This window comes from Pteropus vampyrus, unplaced genomic scaffold (assembly GCF_000151845.1).
Source record: "Pteropus vampyrus isolate Shadow unplaced genomic scaffold, Pvam_2.0 Scaffold152, whole genome shotgun sequence".
Taxonomy (NCBI): Eukaryota; Metazoa; Chordata; class Mammalia; order Chiroptera; family Pteropodidae; genus Pteropus; species Pteropus vampyrus.
In genome coordinates this window covers 3,508,769-3,525,396 of record NW_011888933.1, presented here as the reverse complement: position 1 = coordinate 3,525,396, position 16,628 = coordinate 3,508,769, and the positions used below count along the sequence as shown (strand labels likewise).

Below are 16,628 nucleotides of genomic sequence, written 5' to 3'. Positions count from 1 at the left end.
TAATTTACAACTTGAAACAGGTTTGCTTTCCTTAGAAATTCTGGAAGTCGATCAGGAGCACAGAAATTGATCTACTAAAAGAGAATAAAATTGATTCTTAATATTGGCAGCTACATCAATTTTTATTTAAGTTCTGAAGGAACAGCTCTTGGAAACAACTTTATCAGCCATTAAGGAATTACTTAGTATTTAGTTTCCTAGAAAATTATTCAAAGATAAATATTTATAGCATCATTAGAAGGAAGATTTTTGTTGTGCCAAATATCACATTCATAACCACAGTCTCTATTATGTCAAAGATATAGAAATCAAAAATTAAATGAAATAGAGCTGTCTGTGTTAAAGGCAAGCATTGCATCATATTTTAAAGTGCTGCTTTGTATCAAAATATCACAATGTGAAGTAGTGGAAATCTGAACACATCTGCATATTTCCCATTTGTGACATGGGGTTGGCATTCTCCAAAAGAATATCTGTAGCTGATAGCAGTTTTTATCTGAAGAGATTTGTGCATGTTAGTAATCTACTATCTTCTGTCAGCATAAGAAGAGCATATGGGGCCTATTAACTCACCAAATCTGCCACTGTTCTGCAAATTTTTATTAAGCAAGTGCAGTCCCTAATAGTCACTTATGTTATAGAATGCATGTCAAATGCTATCAATAAGCAAGGGGGGATTATTTTCCCCCAGTGAGAATGCATTTCAAGTGTGTAGGAAGGCTTGACAAAAGAATAAAACACTTTAAGTGATCACTGTATTAATATGAATGTATCCTACTGGGAAGCCAATATGTTTAAGTATTATATGCACTTCAATGTTTGCCACAAATAAGCTCACAGAGTGCCATCTTTTTCACAGATCCCCCCTCCCAATACGTTCTTTATTTATGGTTTATCTTCCATACAGTAAGCCTACTTGAAATGAAAAGAAAATGTATATTTTTCCATGTTTTTGAAAAAGGTGCCACTGGTGTCGAGCAGTTCTAATTAGCTCTAAGGCCTAGAACCAGGAGAAGCAGAAACACAGGAAGGCTGGCTGCTGTGTTCCCTGAGCAAGTCTTCTTGAATCAGAGGACGGCCTACGAAACTAACAAACACCCAAACCAGGGTGTCCTCCTTATGAAGCGCCTTGCAGTAATTAAATCAAGTAGTGTCCATCGATCTTGAACTGAATGCCAGGAAGCATGAGCTTAGTATAGAAATACCATTATCTTAATAAATCTAGAGAAATCTTAAGAGGGGCAGGTCTACAGTGCCCTCTAAGTATTTAATAACAGTTAAAATAAAAAAAGTCTATGAATTTCATCTTCAGAAGGACTCAACATATTACTGATATCTCCTCAGTTAACTGTAACATCCTTTTAAGATAACCAAGAGCAAGTAGTACCAGTCCTTGGGTAAAACCGAAGGGTAAGAAAGGGAATATAATAGGCTCTGGAAACTTACAAAAGAAAAAGGGAAAATCTTTTATCAGAACTAGAATAAGAAATTTTGGCTCTTGTTCCGTCAATAGTCTTTTACTTGATGTTCTTGGTACCTCACCATTTTGGAATGAAAGACCTTCCCCACATCTGGCCCACTCATTTTCAATCTCTTGTAAATAAGGTCTTTGTCTGAAATGACACACCTCTCATAGTCATATTGCTACTGTTCCAATTGCTGTGCTATCTAAATATTATGTAGTAAAATGACTAGACTTAAACTCCATCCCCAAGAGATAAGTTTATAGTAGCTCTAAAGTAATGTGAGTTGTAAAGGAAGTTGAGTATTAATTATAACACTTGTCATTTTTTTTAAAGTGTTGATGGTGTGTATAATTTTACCTCATTTTCTCCTTTGCTACTGTTATTTAAATCGCTTTCCAGCTCTAAGCATGTGCATAAAAGATGATTGTTCCCAATTTAACCTTTTAAATAAAATGTATTCTATTAATTAAGTCATTACAGTTCCCTCTCTTTTCTATTATGTTTATTCATTTATCTTCTGTCCTAAAGATAGACATTTGTGTCAGTGAATATTTTGGAGAAAAACCCCTAATTTTTATGCCTATCACACATTTGGATTTTCTACTGTTTCTTGAAATAGTTTATGTTAGTGTTCTAAAGAATTTCAAATTGTCAATTAAAATAATAAATATTCCTAGTAAGAATAATAGACAATATGCAGCCAAAAAGTTAAGAAAGTACCATTTTTAACGAAATATGGCTGGGAAATTTGCAGTTCTTAAATTGGCTTAGATTTAATGGGATAGCTTATGTCCGTTAAAAAAAATAAAACAGACCAAAAAAACCCTACCTTTGTATGAATCCCTTTTTCAGAATAACTGTACCTATAAAACCATATAATCTGAGTACTGTATTTTCTTTACTTTTCTTCTACTACAAGATGAACTACGAACCAGGTAAACTGGGAGGTGAAACCTGCTGTGGGTGTCGCATTATCCAGGAGATAACACTTGAAAGTACCTAGTGCCCTCTCCGAAGCAAAGTATACTCTTAATTGATTTCTCCCTCTAGTCTTCTATAATTCCAGGCAAGTTAAATCATAGAGACCACCACCATCATCAAATTCACAGCCTTTACCACTCACAGTTTCCATTGATCAAAAGTTGTTCTTTATTGAGAAATTTGTAGCTGGCACTGTGCTAAGTGCTTTTGTACATTTTCTTCATTTTGTTGCCACAACTTCCTGTGTAGTATTTTTGTTTCATTTTTCACATGGGGAAACTAAGGTTAAAAAGAGTTTTGTAAACTGCCTGGTAAAGCTAGGATTCATATCACATCTATCTCATTATTAGCTATTGTGTTGTTCTGCTTTTCTCTTTAGTTTCTGATTAAGAATGATGACAATAGCTAATATTTCTTAAGCACTTACTATATGATTTTCTAAGTACTTTTCATAAACTTATAATTTTGATTACAAACCTATGGAGTAAGCAATATTATCCTCATTTCATATATGATGAAACTGAGTCACAGAAAGTTAAAATAAATTGCATATCACTAGTAAATTTCTAAGTCAAGATTTTAACTCAGAGCAATGATTTCTCATCTGTGAAATGGGAATGAATATTTCATTTTAGCTTGAATCCATTAGAACTGTAGATTTCCAAACATGTTAAATAAAATTATAGCTAACTCTTGATATTGGTCATCACAGGAAGATTTCTGTTAATAACATATATTCAAATAAAAAGTATAATAGCTTTCTAATATATAGGTGTTTGTCAAGTATTACTTTATATTAATGATTATTCAAAAAATATAACAACTCTTCTATGACTCATTAATAGTAGAGTGGTTAAGTTCTGAATCCTATCCTCCGTTTAAGAGATATACCTCACTTTGTCTATAAAGTAAGGACAATAGTGAGGATAATATCTATCTTTACACATCATTGTGAGGAGTAAGTGTCAAATTAGATATTAAATGCATTGGACAGAATCTGCATATTACAGCAACTCAGTAAGTATTAGCAACTACTATTATTTTTTATAATTATGATTGTTTTCCAGTATTTTTCTAGTTATACTGTAGATTCCACCGTAAGGTTTTTTTTAGACTTGAGAAGGACAGAATTTGGCCTACAAATGGAGCCTAATAAGTACAAACTGATATCTCCAACTGGAAATACAAAGAAAACTCTAATCAGGTTTTTAGGCCATTAATACCAAGAAAATTAGAAACATGTAGTGCTTTTATCTAGAAAAAAAAAAAAAAAGCTTAGAAAAGGAGAGCTAAGTTGGAATGGAAAGATCTGTGTACAGTAACATGGTCAATGAAATATGACTGGATGTGGTAGGCAAAGAAAGGAGGGCATATTACTCTGGCCCCAATCGAGTGTTAGAGGAAACGGAGGAAGTCCTCGTTAGCAAAATTCCCATTGCCTCGTTTCGGTCCTGCGGCACCACAGCACAAGGTGGATAATGAGCAGCAGTTATTGAATATTGAAGTGATAATCTATGCAGAGATGCTTAAGGGTTAAGAACTTTGTACCTATGTTCATGAGAGATATTGGTTAATATCATTCATATAATGTCTTTGCCTGATACTAGTATCAGGGTAACACCAGCCTCATAGAATGAGTTAGGAAATATTCCTTCCTCTGAATTTTCTGGAAGAATTTCTGTAGAATTGGTATTATTTCTTCCTTAAATGTTTGGTAGAATTGAGCAGCGAAGCCATCTGGTCTAGAGTTTTCTTTGTAGGAAAGTTTTAAGCACAAATATATTAAAAAAAATAAAAAATAAAAAAAAAATTATAGGGCTATTCAAATGATCTATTCCTTCGTGTATAAGCTTTGGTAATTTGTGTCTTTCAAAAAACTAATCCATTTCATCAGAGCTGTGTTAATCTAGAGTTAATTTTTTCCCCACTACTGAAACAAGGTCCTTCTTTACTTTATCCTCTAACCAGTGCCCCTGAATTATGAAGTTTTTCACTCTGCCTTTTGGGAATGGTACCTAGTCCCAGCCATGTGTAAACTTTGGACTGTTCCCTTCCCACTGTTAGGGGGTTCTTTGCCAGGTCTTGGGTAGTTTCCTCATGTGCATGTGATCATCAGAATTCAACTAACTACATGAATGGCTTCTTTGGAGATCTTAGAAAGATTTCTGTACAGCTCTCTCCTCAGTTCTCTGCCCTACAGACTCCATTTGCTTTGGCTTCTCTGGACATCCAGCTGCATGTCCTCAAGCTGGGATATTACTGGGCTCTGCCTACACTCCTCTCCCTGCACCACAGCCTGGAAACTCTCCAGACAATAAACTGGAACAATTGTAGGATTCACCTCACTTGTTTTCCATCTCTCAGGAGTCCCTGTCCTCTTTTTCCTGATGTCTAATCTCTTAAATGCCATTGTTTCAGTTTTTGTCTGTTTAAAATTGGAGGGAGAGGGGGGACATGAATCTGTTCCCTTTTACTCCGTGTTTACCAGATACAGACGTTAAGCCCTTGAATATTGAATGTATATATTGCTATTATACTCAAAGAGCTTTATTATATATTATATATCTCTTGGCCCATGAGTTTAGTTTTTCCTTTTGCAGGCATGGAAACAATAACCCAGTTAAAAAACTGAAGATATTGAAAATGAAATTATATTTATAGAAATCTAATAAATATATATTTCTTCACAATTGTCTTTAAAATATCTGCCAAAAAAAAAAAAGAAAAAAAAAAATCAGATGCCCCAGGTAGGCTGGAGGAAGTTTTTTCTCAAATCTTTGCTGGTAAAAGATTTAACTTATTATGAATCTGTATTAATTTATTGTTCAAAAAATGGCTGATTTACAAGTAAGCAGGCTGATCCTTGCCTTTTTTTATTTCTTCTCAGTGCCAGATGAAAGCAAAGTCCATTCATTGGCTGGACACAAATTGGGTAAGAAATTCTTTGTAATTGACTTTATATTCTTCTTCCTGGAAATCACTGGCTGTGTTTGAGTAGCGGTTGGAACCTATTTCCATCCACTAGTTACTGAAAGGCTTGCTAATTAATACATGAGATGTCTCTGACTTCTCAAAGATGAATTATTGCTTGGCTGTGTGTGTAGTGGCATAATGTATGCTGACTCAAAATGTTTGAGAGGAAAGAATAAAGGTTTCCAAAAAAAATAATTATAAAACCAAAGATCTCAAACCTGTACACCAGCTGAACACTTAGTACAACAACAAAAAAAAAATTGTAAAGAAAACCCAAGAAAGTTTGAAATTCTTTCTCATGATGACTTTCACATTAAAGTAGTTGGACATAGAGTTCCAGAATTTTTTAAAAATTTAATAATTTCTTCCTCCTCAAGAATTGTAGAGTCTTTCTGCCTATAATTGAAGGGGATTGTACCCAAGATAACTGTATTATCTTTCTTTAGACATGAATGAGTTCCCAAGGGGTTCTCTAGGAAGTCCACAAGGATCTCTAAGTGTCTGCTGGATCTTTATCATGTGTGAGATACCTTGAGGTCTAAAATCCAAGCTTTTCCTTCATTGCCAAGTGGCCTGCTTTCTATTCCTTTGACCTTCCTTCATCGTTTATTCACATTAGTTGAAAACACTTAAAGCTACTAGACTAGTAAACACTGCAGTAATCCCTTTCCTCTACGGGTACATTATTTGGAAGGAAAATATCCATTTTACTCTTAGAATTGCCACGCCAAACAACAGAAGGGTCATAATTTGTTGACGTCCCTCTGTTTCTGAAACAAAGAAGTCTTTCCCATCACCAAGCATCTCCTGTGTTTATGTGCCAATTATGTTTTCAGCAGTAAGTGGCCTTGATGCCTCATTACTTCCATCATGTTCCAGGGTAATGTTATGATATAGTTTTTTTCTTTTCTTCTTTCTCAAGATTCTCTAGTGATAACAGCAGGGAAGGGCTGGTTCACAACTCTTAAATTTTTTTTTCTTTTTTGCTTTTCTAATAAAGAGCCTAAGAGGTTAGATCACTGTAAAAGAAAAGATTTCTGTGGGAGTGATAAATTGCCACATGCTGCTTGTTCCCATCAACCACGTCCATTAAATTCTCTACTACTGAAAATATTTTTAGGAGTCTGAGAAGGAAGTTCTCATGACCAAGAAACCCTGAAGATAGCCTATATTATTTTCATGTTAAATGCATGGTACTGCTTGTAGTTAGTTCTCTTACACATCAATACTTGAAGATTAAAGCCTTTTTATGTTTTGGGATAGGCTTCAAGGTGAAAAGACAAAGCAGTTTTTAAGAATGTTTATCAGTTTGGTTTTTGAGAAGAAGCCAATGATAAACTTTCTGACTTTTTTTTAAGAATTCAGATCTTATTCTAATCATATTTAATTTCTAAACCAATTACTGTTAGCCAGTAACTAAAAGTTTTTAAATGAGAACATTGTTACCTTAGTATATTGCTGTAATATTTTAAGTAAATTTGAATGATATGTCTTTGTATATAGTATGATATGAAAAATATTAATAAAGAATTACTCTAAGTAAAAGACAAAAAATAGTCTTCCAAACTTAAAAAAACGTAGGTTAATTGTAGACTGTACATGGCAGCTTTACTTCAGCTGTTGATAGAAATAGTACCAACAGCCTTTATATCACATGAGCCATACTGTTTAAATATATTAGATATTTTAAAGAAGATTTTTGGTTATAATGAACAGTTATCACCATATTGACTCTCCTTATATTTTTAAGTACTTTGATATCCTATCACAGTGTCGAGTTTTTCATTAGCCATCTGTGGAACCATGCAAATGCTGAAAAACAATTAGAAACCTGATAACTTTAGAGCAAATGTGGCAGACGATAAAACACAATGAAGAGAGCCAAAAGTCACCTAAAATTATACACTCTAGAGTTAAATCGAGAGCACTCTGTAAAACATTAGAAAGACAGTTCTGAGAAAATACAAAGCAGCATTGAAGAAAAATGCTACTTATTCTACTAAGATGATAAATTTATATACTTCAAGAAAATACCCTCCCCATGTTTTACATTTATTTCTTTTGGGAAATTCGTCTTGAATTATAATGATCCTCAAGAACTCATCCCTCACATAAAAAGCCACCTGTTATGCATTCTGCATTTGTGCAGAGCAGTTTCTCAGCAGGTTTTAGTAGTGGTGGTGGTGAAAGAGGATCAGGGGTCCTTTTAATTCTGGCAACTTCTTTGAGTTACAAAATCATTTTTAAAAGTCACCTAGTATGTAATTATAGTCTCGATCTGCCATAGTCTGTGACCACTAAGGCAGTTACCAGTTTGAATTGTAATGTATAATGTTCCATGATCATAATTGTCTCACCAATGTCAAAAGAAATCATTCAACTTCTTTTTGTTTTACTCTTTCCTTCCCCAAATCCTTTCTCCACAATATTTAGATTAAAAGGGGGCGGGGGGAGTATATCTTTCACTAAGAAGAAAGATATCTTCCTCTGTCTATTTTTAATTATAGAAATGTGGACAGTTTTCATACTATCCAACATCATCAGGAAGTTAAAATGTATATGTGGACCTAAATCTATCAACCATCCTCCTATTCGAGATGATATTCAACCTTTTAATAAACTCATCTAAGTTAAAATTTCTCCTGAATCAGCTACTTAGTATATAGAGAGCTATTTTTGTGCCAAGTTCCATCTGTTGAGTACCTCCCAAATTTGTGACTGTTTTTGGCACCCTTTCCTTGGCTTAATCTTTAAATGGTTGATTCCTCAGAGCTCAGATCAAATCAAAGGCTCAGGTAAGATAATCTTTCTAACATTTTTGGCCCAAAATGTTAGAAAAGGGTGATTCCCTCACCCCTTCTGGAATCAATCCAGTATTCTTGAGATTCCTCTAACAGCCTACCTCATGGGCTTGCCCTAGCAGTGCATTATATCTTATACCTTGGCGTGGAAGATGGCAGGATGATTCCCCTGTTCATAATTGTGCAGGGCCCTCCTCCACCTAAGAGATGTGTTAATGTGTATGGAATTGTGAGACCTACTCAGAGAAGTTAGGAGCAAAATTTTGTTTCATGTGATTCCTTTAAGAAAAATCACAAATTTCAGAGCGCCTTGAAAAACCAATAGAGTGTTTTTCATTTCTTTCCCTAGCTGTCTCACTAATCGAATTCTGACAAAATTCAAATCCTAGCAATGCAGGGGGAAAAGAACTTCAGCAAAATATATTTTTTGAACAATAAAACCAGTAATACAGATTTATATTAAATATTCTAAGAGAACATTAGAAATCAGAGAAAGTGACATCAAATTTGACTTGCCTTTTATTTAAAAAAATGCTTCATTTTGGCTATACAGACTTATAAACTGCCTGATAAGAAGTCCCTTCTTTCCTTCCTTCCTTCCTTCCTTCATACTGAATTGACACCTAAACCAATAGTTTCATGCTCCTCAGCATTCAGCTAGAAAGGACTTATAAATTTTACTTTTTTACTGTGTCTTCATTTTTTTTTGTTTTGATTTACTGCCTGGAGCTGTTTTAATATATATTGACTGTCTGCAGAGATCTTTGCTGACCCAGCTCTTTACGATGATGCAGTACTGAAGAAAGCCGATGAGTTCTTCTTTATGAGCTCTGACGTATTAATTAGCAAAATGGACTAAAAAGCTTTTCTATTTCTATTTTAATTTCTTATATTCTCAAACACCTGTCTATAGAGCTGTAAAACAGGCAAGTCTGTAAAAGTAACAGTTGGCAGTAAGTCCAGACCTTTTCTGAGACAAGCTTATCAATTAATGAGCAAGTACTCATTGCTAATCTAGGGGGATATCCTCTGCAGCCACTAAGTGTGTTGATATCATAATACATTTACTAATGGAGAAGCTAAAGGTTAGGACATTTAAGAACTTGATCTCTCAGCTGGTATCTAGTGGGGTTAGGATATGAGCCCAGATACTGTATGATAGAGCCCATGCTTTGGGGTACTTTTTTCCCACCAGCATGTACCTAACACTTCATAGTCCCAGAAATTGAGAAGAATATGGGAGTATGACAAAATTCTAGCCGGAAGACATGATACACACGTCCTGATATCCCATAAATCCTTATTTATCTTAGCCAGCCAAACAAGGAACACAATAGGTATAGTTTCTTTGGCACACTACTGTAATTCAGTGAACAGGAGAGGGACATCTGATTATTCATGCCTTTGTTTCCCTGAATGCATGCATGCATGTGTATATGTATATGAATGTGTGGTGTGGGCCAAGTTAAGCGATGCATGAGAGAGAAAATATGCATGTGATGTGCATGCGTTATGTATAAATTATAGTAAATGTGCATGTGATGTATATCTTTATGGTAAAAGTTGAGAGTATAAAATGCAGGTTGCTAACTTGGCAGACTTTACATTCTGTTCTAAATGCATTGTATGTACACTGCAAATCTAGGATGTTCCAATGTGGCAGAAGAAATCTGTATCATTGCAAAAGAATAGAGCTTGGAAATATAAGGTGATTGAATAGTCACTTTAATATAAGAGCAATGAGTTATTAAATGACATTTCATAAATTTTGTTGAATCTTAGTATTCTATACTTTTAAAGAATGCCTAAATTAAAATATGCACTTAAGTTTTAGAGTACCAACCATGGTCATTTTTCATACTTGAGTCTTCTAATTGGATTGCTTTTTTTTTTTAATTTTTGTTGTTGTTGTTGTTGTTATCGAGAGGAAGTAAAACCTTGGAGTTAGTGGGTTAGTGGAGTTAGTTCAAGTCAGTGGACTTGAACTCTGTTTCTTTCTTCATCAATTGGTTAGATAATGCTGCATGATTATCTATTTGGACAAACATCTTACATCAAAGTTGAAAGCTTTTGTCTTTTGTTATGTTGGATAAATATAGGGTTAGACACAAGAAATATATACATTTCATACATGTTCCACCTTTCGTTTACATTTCAACAGGATTCAGGGAGTTATAAAAAATTAGCAATATGTCTAGGAGTCTTCCTGTACAAACTTGGTTCTGAATCAACCCTGGTATTTCCTATGTTGCAAAAGGTTACTGAATACTCTAGTCTCTAAAATTCAATGAACAAAATTGAATTAGAAAAATGTGTCCGTCTTTTTAGAAATAAGATTCTTCACTACTTAAATATGGTGTAGCTGTGTGCATCTCTGAATTTCATGTAAACGGAGACTACATTTTTCTTAGAAATTTCAAAATTAATTATTTCAGTACCACACATGTTTATTAAATGCCCACTCTTTAATAGGTATTGTATTAAGTGCTAGAGATACAAAGTAACATAAGACGTGGTCTCTACTTTTGAAAAAAAATGTTTATAATGTGGTAGAGAAGAAAGACATAGAAATGCCTATCTAAATACTTAATATCTTCATGTTAAAAAGTGCAGTGCAGAAATCTCATAGAAGAAATATTGCTTGATTCTGCTTGAGGTTCAGAAAGGAAGTGATTCCATAGCAGGATCTGAAAGATAAATAAAAGTTTAAGAAATAGAAAAAGTCAATGAGCTAACACATTTCAGGCATATAGAAAGTTATGTGAAAACATGAAACATCATGGTATGTTCAAGAAACTATAAGTAATTCATTGTGTCAGGAAAGCAATGGGAGAATGACAAAATACCAGATTGAGCAAGTAGGCAGAGATTAGATGATGGGCAACTCCTACCAAGTGAAAGAATGGGAATTTTATGCTACCGGCTGAGAAAATCTAAACTGATTAAAGGAGGGGAGTGGTCAGTTTTATGGTCTAGTAAATATCACTCTGGCGGTTGTGGAGACTTGCAAGGACAAAACAAACAAACAAACAAACAGAAAAGCAAGGAGAATAGTTAAGAGACCATTTCAATAGTCCAGAAAAGAGATAATGTAGGCATAAATTTAATGGATTAGCTATGGGAATGGAAAGAAAAGTAAGAAATATTTAGCAAATAATGCTTTTTAAAAAATTAAACTTAGTGTGTGAATGAGGAAGAGAATCCAATTTGATTCTCTGTGTATCCGTCAGATATTCCTACAACCTTACTGTATAATAAAACTAACAGTAAACATTTATTTCTTGATCATGTGTCTTCATGTAAACTGAGATTTGCTGATCTCATAAGTGTTTGAGCTTAGCTCCAACTTACAGTTTAGGTCCAGGTTTTCTGCACGTGTCTCTTATCCTTTCTGGACCAATGGTTTCCTGAGGCAAGTACTATTGATAACAAGAGTGATAAGATGGAAAGAGGGTAAATAGAAAGGAAATACCTAAGCTACTTGTCAGAGCCTTCATGTATTAAGTGACAGGAAGGCTGAGGTAGTATAGGGAATGATAAGCAGGAGTAGAAGGAAGTATGGTAGATGGCATGAGCTGTGGAAGAGTAGGAATTTTATAGGAGGGTAGTGGAACAGTGTACTTGAAAGTGGAAAGGAGGAAATAAGGAGAAGGTTGAGCCCCTTTCCCAACTCTGAGCTGCATGATATGGGTGAGAAGGAACAGCTTCAAATGAGAGGGCTACAGGAGAAGCAGACATCTTAATGGAGAGCTAGAATTTCAATTAAAGCTAAAAGGCAAGAGAATTTTCAGAGAAGAGGTTGAAAGTGAACAGTATTTTGTCACCCATGGAAGGATAGTAGGGACTCAAAAAGGCAAGGTAGAAGAGTCTAGGATGGAGAGAAAGTGAGACTGTGAGTCACATAGGGAGATGGACAGAGTGGTGTAAGGCAACAGCATAGGAAGGAATGGATGACCAAGCGTCTCACATCTTAAGAACTTTGAGGATGCTGGGAGTGATGGACCTGCTTTGTGTAGATTGCTCCACGATTGCTAAGAGAATTAATCCTCACTCTTTAGTGAATGGAGAAAAGGCTTGGGCCAGTGTAGATTCAATGGTGACCTGGATGATTATTTCTTTTAAAGAACTCCTGTCTCTGAAGGATGAGGAGATGAAGAGTTTCAGAAGAAAATGGTTCCAGGCTTACAGAAGGTTTGAGAAGATACCTAATTTTCACTAGGTTTAGAAATTGAGAGCTTGCCATTAGTAATCATTTCACCTGGAGTGAATTTCAGTTGACAAGAGAAGAGGAACAAAATAAAGTGGCTTGAGGAGGAATGGGAGGTAGAAACAAGATTTTTCCAAAAGCTTAATATTAAGAGAAAGAAGAGAGATGTATCTAGAGAAAAAATGTTTCATTGTTCTATGTTGTGTCATTAATGAGAAACACTGTTTGTAGACCTAAAGGAGAGAGATATTTGGGAGAGAATGAAGAAATAGGAAAGAGGAAATCGTTAGAGGGATAGGATTAAAAGTGTAGATTTAAAGCAATTGGCCTTGAAGAGCATGGGCCAAGATTGCAGGTGAAGTGGCAGGGATGCATGTGGCATAGATAGATTTGTAGCTGGAGGGGATGAGAAATTAAGGACATTAATGGTCTTGGTTTTCTTGATGTGAAGTCTGTTCATAATGGCATTATAGGGTTGGCCAAGAAAATAAGAAACACTGTAGATAATAGTAACCCGTGTGGGGTTTTGTTCAAATCATTGAAGCAAAATTGAATGGGAAACTATAAAAAATATATATATTACACCTACATGCACACATGCACACTACGGCTGGGTTACAGATGAGCTGCAGTTTTTCCTGAACTGAATTTGTTTTTATCTCTTGCAGTTATATTTTCATTTCTCTGTTTATGATTATGATTAAGGAATTATAAAATGTTAGAACTAAATAGAACATTATATATCTCTAGTACAATGAACTTATTTTACAGAGTAGATTGAGGTCTAGAGAGGGGAAGTCACCTCCCAACAAGGCTGAACTAAGGCTCAGATTCGTTGACTTCTGTTTCAGCAGTCTCTTGCTTTGTGAATACAAACATCATTACTACTAGGTTTGCCTGATTTAATAGTCTAAATTATTATTAAAACCTCGAAGTTTCCCCAAACCCTGTTGGATATGACAGAGTAATTTTGCAGAGCCCTAGTCATTTTTTTCTTTAAACTTCTCCCATTAAAATCTTTCAGAATTGAATAAGCTTCTAGAAACCAAAAGTTCATATTTTGTTCAAAGTTTATACTACAGACTTTCTAACAAACCGTATTTATTTATAGTTGCTATTAATTAAACTTTTCACTTTTATTATGGTGTTCTGTCTTTTTCCCTAAATATAAATGCATGGGATAAATTATTTTATTCTGTGCTCCAGTGGACATTTGTTGATATGGTATATTTTGCTGCATATTTTTCCCCTCTGCTTTTCTATATTGATATTTACATTACAACATTCTCAGTAACAAAGTTTTTTTTTTATTATCCCCACTCTGTCATTAGTCAGAATTTGACAGTTTATCTTTAAGGTAAAAATTACTGTGCTTAAATATGCATTAACTTAGAAAATTTATAGTTTCTAAAACTTTTTGAATTGTTTGTATAAGTGAAAAATAATTTTATAAAGAGAACATATTTCTATATATATCAAGTTCTTCAAATGTATCCAACTCTCAAACTTCACCATCCATAGAGAATATGTGTCTGGTACATTTGGAAAACAGTGGTTTGGGACTGACAATTTTAATAGTGTTTCTAAATGCCAGAGTGAACATTTCTGGTGAAAAAAATGTTATTAAATGATTACATGATGGTTGATGATACAAAATGAATGTTTGACATCAAAACTTTACTGTAGGCTGGGCTATCTGTACCCAGCTTTGAATTAGCTCTGCAACTGTAGAGGATCCATAGTAGGAGCCACAGAAGACAGCGAGTGACTCAAAAAATGAGACTAAAATGCCTTCATCAGTCAGAATATTATTGTATGAATTTGGATGTACCATGGGTAAAAGCAAGTCACACTCTCGAAAATATAGTAACTATAAGTCTTAACCTGAAGTATGAACATCAGTTCTGTCCTCTTTTCTTTATATTTAGCTTTAGGATGTCTTCAGTAAACTTTTTACAATGAGAATATTTCAATAAAATCACTGATCTCTAACCTACTAGCTTTAAATTGCAGCCCTTATCAAGAATAGACTCAAAAGAGCCAGAACATTTTTTAGTTCCTATCTAATTATTTTAGAAAGGTTTACATTTGACCTAGAATTTAAAATCACTCTTTAAGAAAGATATCTTATATGTAAATTGGTTGTGGAGAAAAAAAAATAGAGACACTCTGATGCCAGTGACCCAGAGAGCTTATAAACTATCTGCTTGTAACACCTTTTATTTCAAACTTCTATAGAAAATCTAGTTGCCAGCATTAACTGAATGGCTGTTTAGCCATTCCAGCAATGAAGTTTTCTCAGCTAAAAATTAGCCAACGCAAAACATTTGAAGGACAAATGAATCCAACCTGGGAAATTTGAAGATGAACTCTCACATAACAGATTTTCAGTCTGTGTTGAATAATACAAAATGTGTTAAAGCCTAAATTTTGTTTTTAATATCTGATAAGGGTATAATATCACCAACTAAAGGTGAAAAATATTTTAGAATACATTTGCTTTGATAATTTCTATATTACATTATGTTAGATGTTATGTGTATATGTGTATATACACATGAGCTTCATAAATGATTAGTGTTTGATGGAGGTGAGTAGCAGGGAAGTATTAAAAGACACGTGTATTTCAAGAAGGGCGTTGCCTACTTAAAAAATTCACTTGTTCCTATGTTTAGGCTCCACCCACAGGGATAAATGTCAATATCTTTAACAAGTCATACCATGCCCTCCATCACCTTGTCATGACCAGCCCTTCCAGCCCTGCCTCTTGCCACAGTCACTCTCCACCCACCCCCATCAGCTTCATCCCACTTTCCCAACTCACACAGCTACTTGCCCCTTGCTCTGGACCATATCTCTTGCTCTTTCATGCTCAGAGCCCCAGCTGAACTCTTTGAAGGCCTATCTCTCTGAGAAGCCTTCCCGGGCTCCCTCAGGCAAGGGTTTCTTCTGGTATCTAGCCTTGTTTAATCTCAGGTATCTCTAGGCTTTGTTTTCATCCTTGTTAACTTCTCTCACCCTTTCTTGCCCAAACCCACACCTCTGCTTCAGAGCCAGTCAGCTCCCAAGATCCCCCTCAGGCTGTTTTTCAATCTCCTTTGATCAGTAGTCATGGCTTCCTTCCACCTTAATAATCCCAAGGCCCATCTTTCTGCAAACAGGCAGGGTAATTTTGTTATCTACTGCATAAAGGGAGAGGAACCAATGATAACTTTTATTAAACACCTACCATGTGTCAGACACTTTTCCAAGTACTACAAATATAAAATGATATAGAATATAGACTCTGCCCCTAAGGTGATCACAGCTTAGTTAGCAGCATTTGGAATGCAAACAGTAAAAATACCATGTGATTATGTATAAATGCAGATACATGGAAAAAGTAGCAGTGGTTACTTTTCCAGAGAAGATTGAGGTTGGAGGTTAAGAGGACTTCTGCTTTATCTATAGTATTCGAATTTTTACATTGAAATTATATGTATATACCTATTAGGTAATGAAAATGTATGGATTTTTATAAGTGAAAACACTTTTAAATATTGTAAAGCTTCACATTCTGAATCTAATAATAGAAATGATGTACAAATGGGAGGATTTAGCATAGAGACCAGCACAGAATATGTATAGAAGAACCAAAGGAAAAGAGATAGTTTCTGAGGAGATGAGAGCATGAATTCCTGAGTCACACTGGAAACCTATTTGGGGCCCAAAAGTATTTCAGGGAGAAGGGAATGGAGAGGGGATTAACCATGAGATACCTCACTTATGGATTGCTGGAAAAAGTGCCAATGAAAAACATATTTAGGAAATTTTAAAAACCCCAGTCAGTTTGTAATACCCTAGATTCAAGAACTTAGTCTTTATAATTTATTCAGTAAGGTACCCACAGCATGCCATGTATAAAAAGGTTCTTGATGCCCAACTGCATCCAACAAAAGCAGAATTATAATAGTACTAATGATGAATATGTAAAAAATAAAGAAAGCTTAAAGCAACCTAGATTACTTCTTGCTAAAATGTAAATTCATTCTCATTCTATTGATAATTAGAAACTACACACCCACACAAAACAACTTACAAATTCCACCCCATCAAAACAGAACAAAGCTGCTCAGAGTTATCTTTTGAACAAAGACCCTTTTATTAACCTATCAGCTAAAAAAATATGCATGCCTTTTTAAACCAGGCAAACTATAACTG

The 16,628-nt window shown here is 34.7% G+C and overlaps 1 protein-coding gene across 1 annotated transcript in view; it reads left to right on the top strand.

Annotated features, from left to right (window-relative positions):
- PARD3B (par-3 family cell polarity regulator beta) overlaps positions 1-16,628 on the top strand; it is a 948,153-nt gene that overhangs the window by 609,343 nt on the left and 322,182 nt on the right. The window contains exon 16 of the mRNA XM_011369686.2: positions 5,335-5,379. Within this exon, the coding sequence (XP_011367988.1) occupies positions 5,335-5,379 (45 nt within the window). The remainder of the gene's footprint in view (positions 1-5,334; positions 5,380-16,628) is intronic.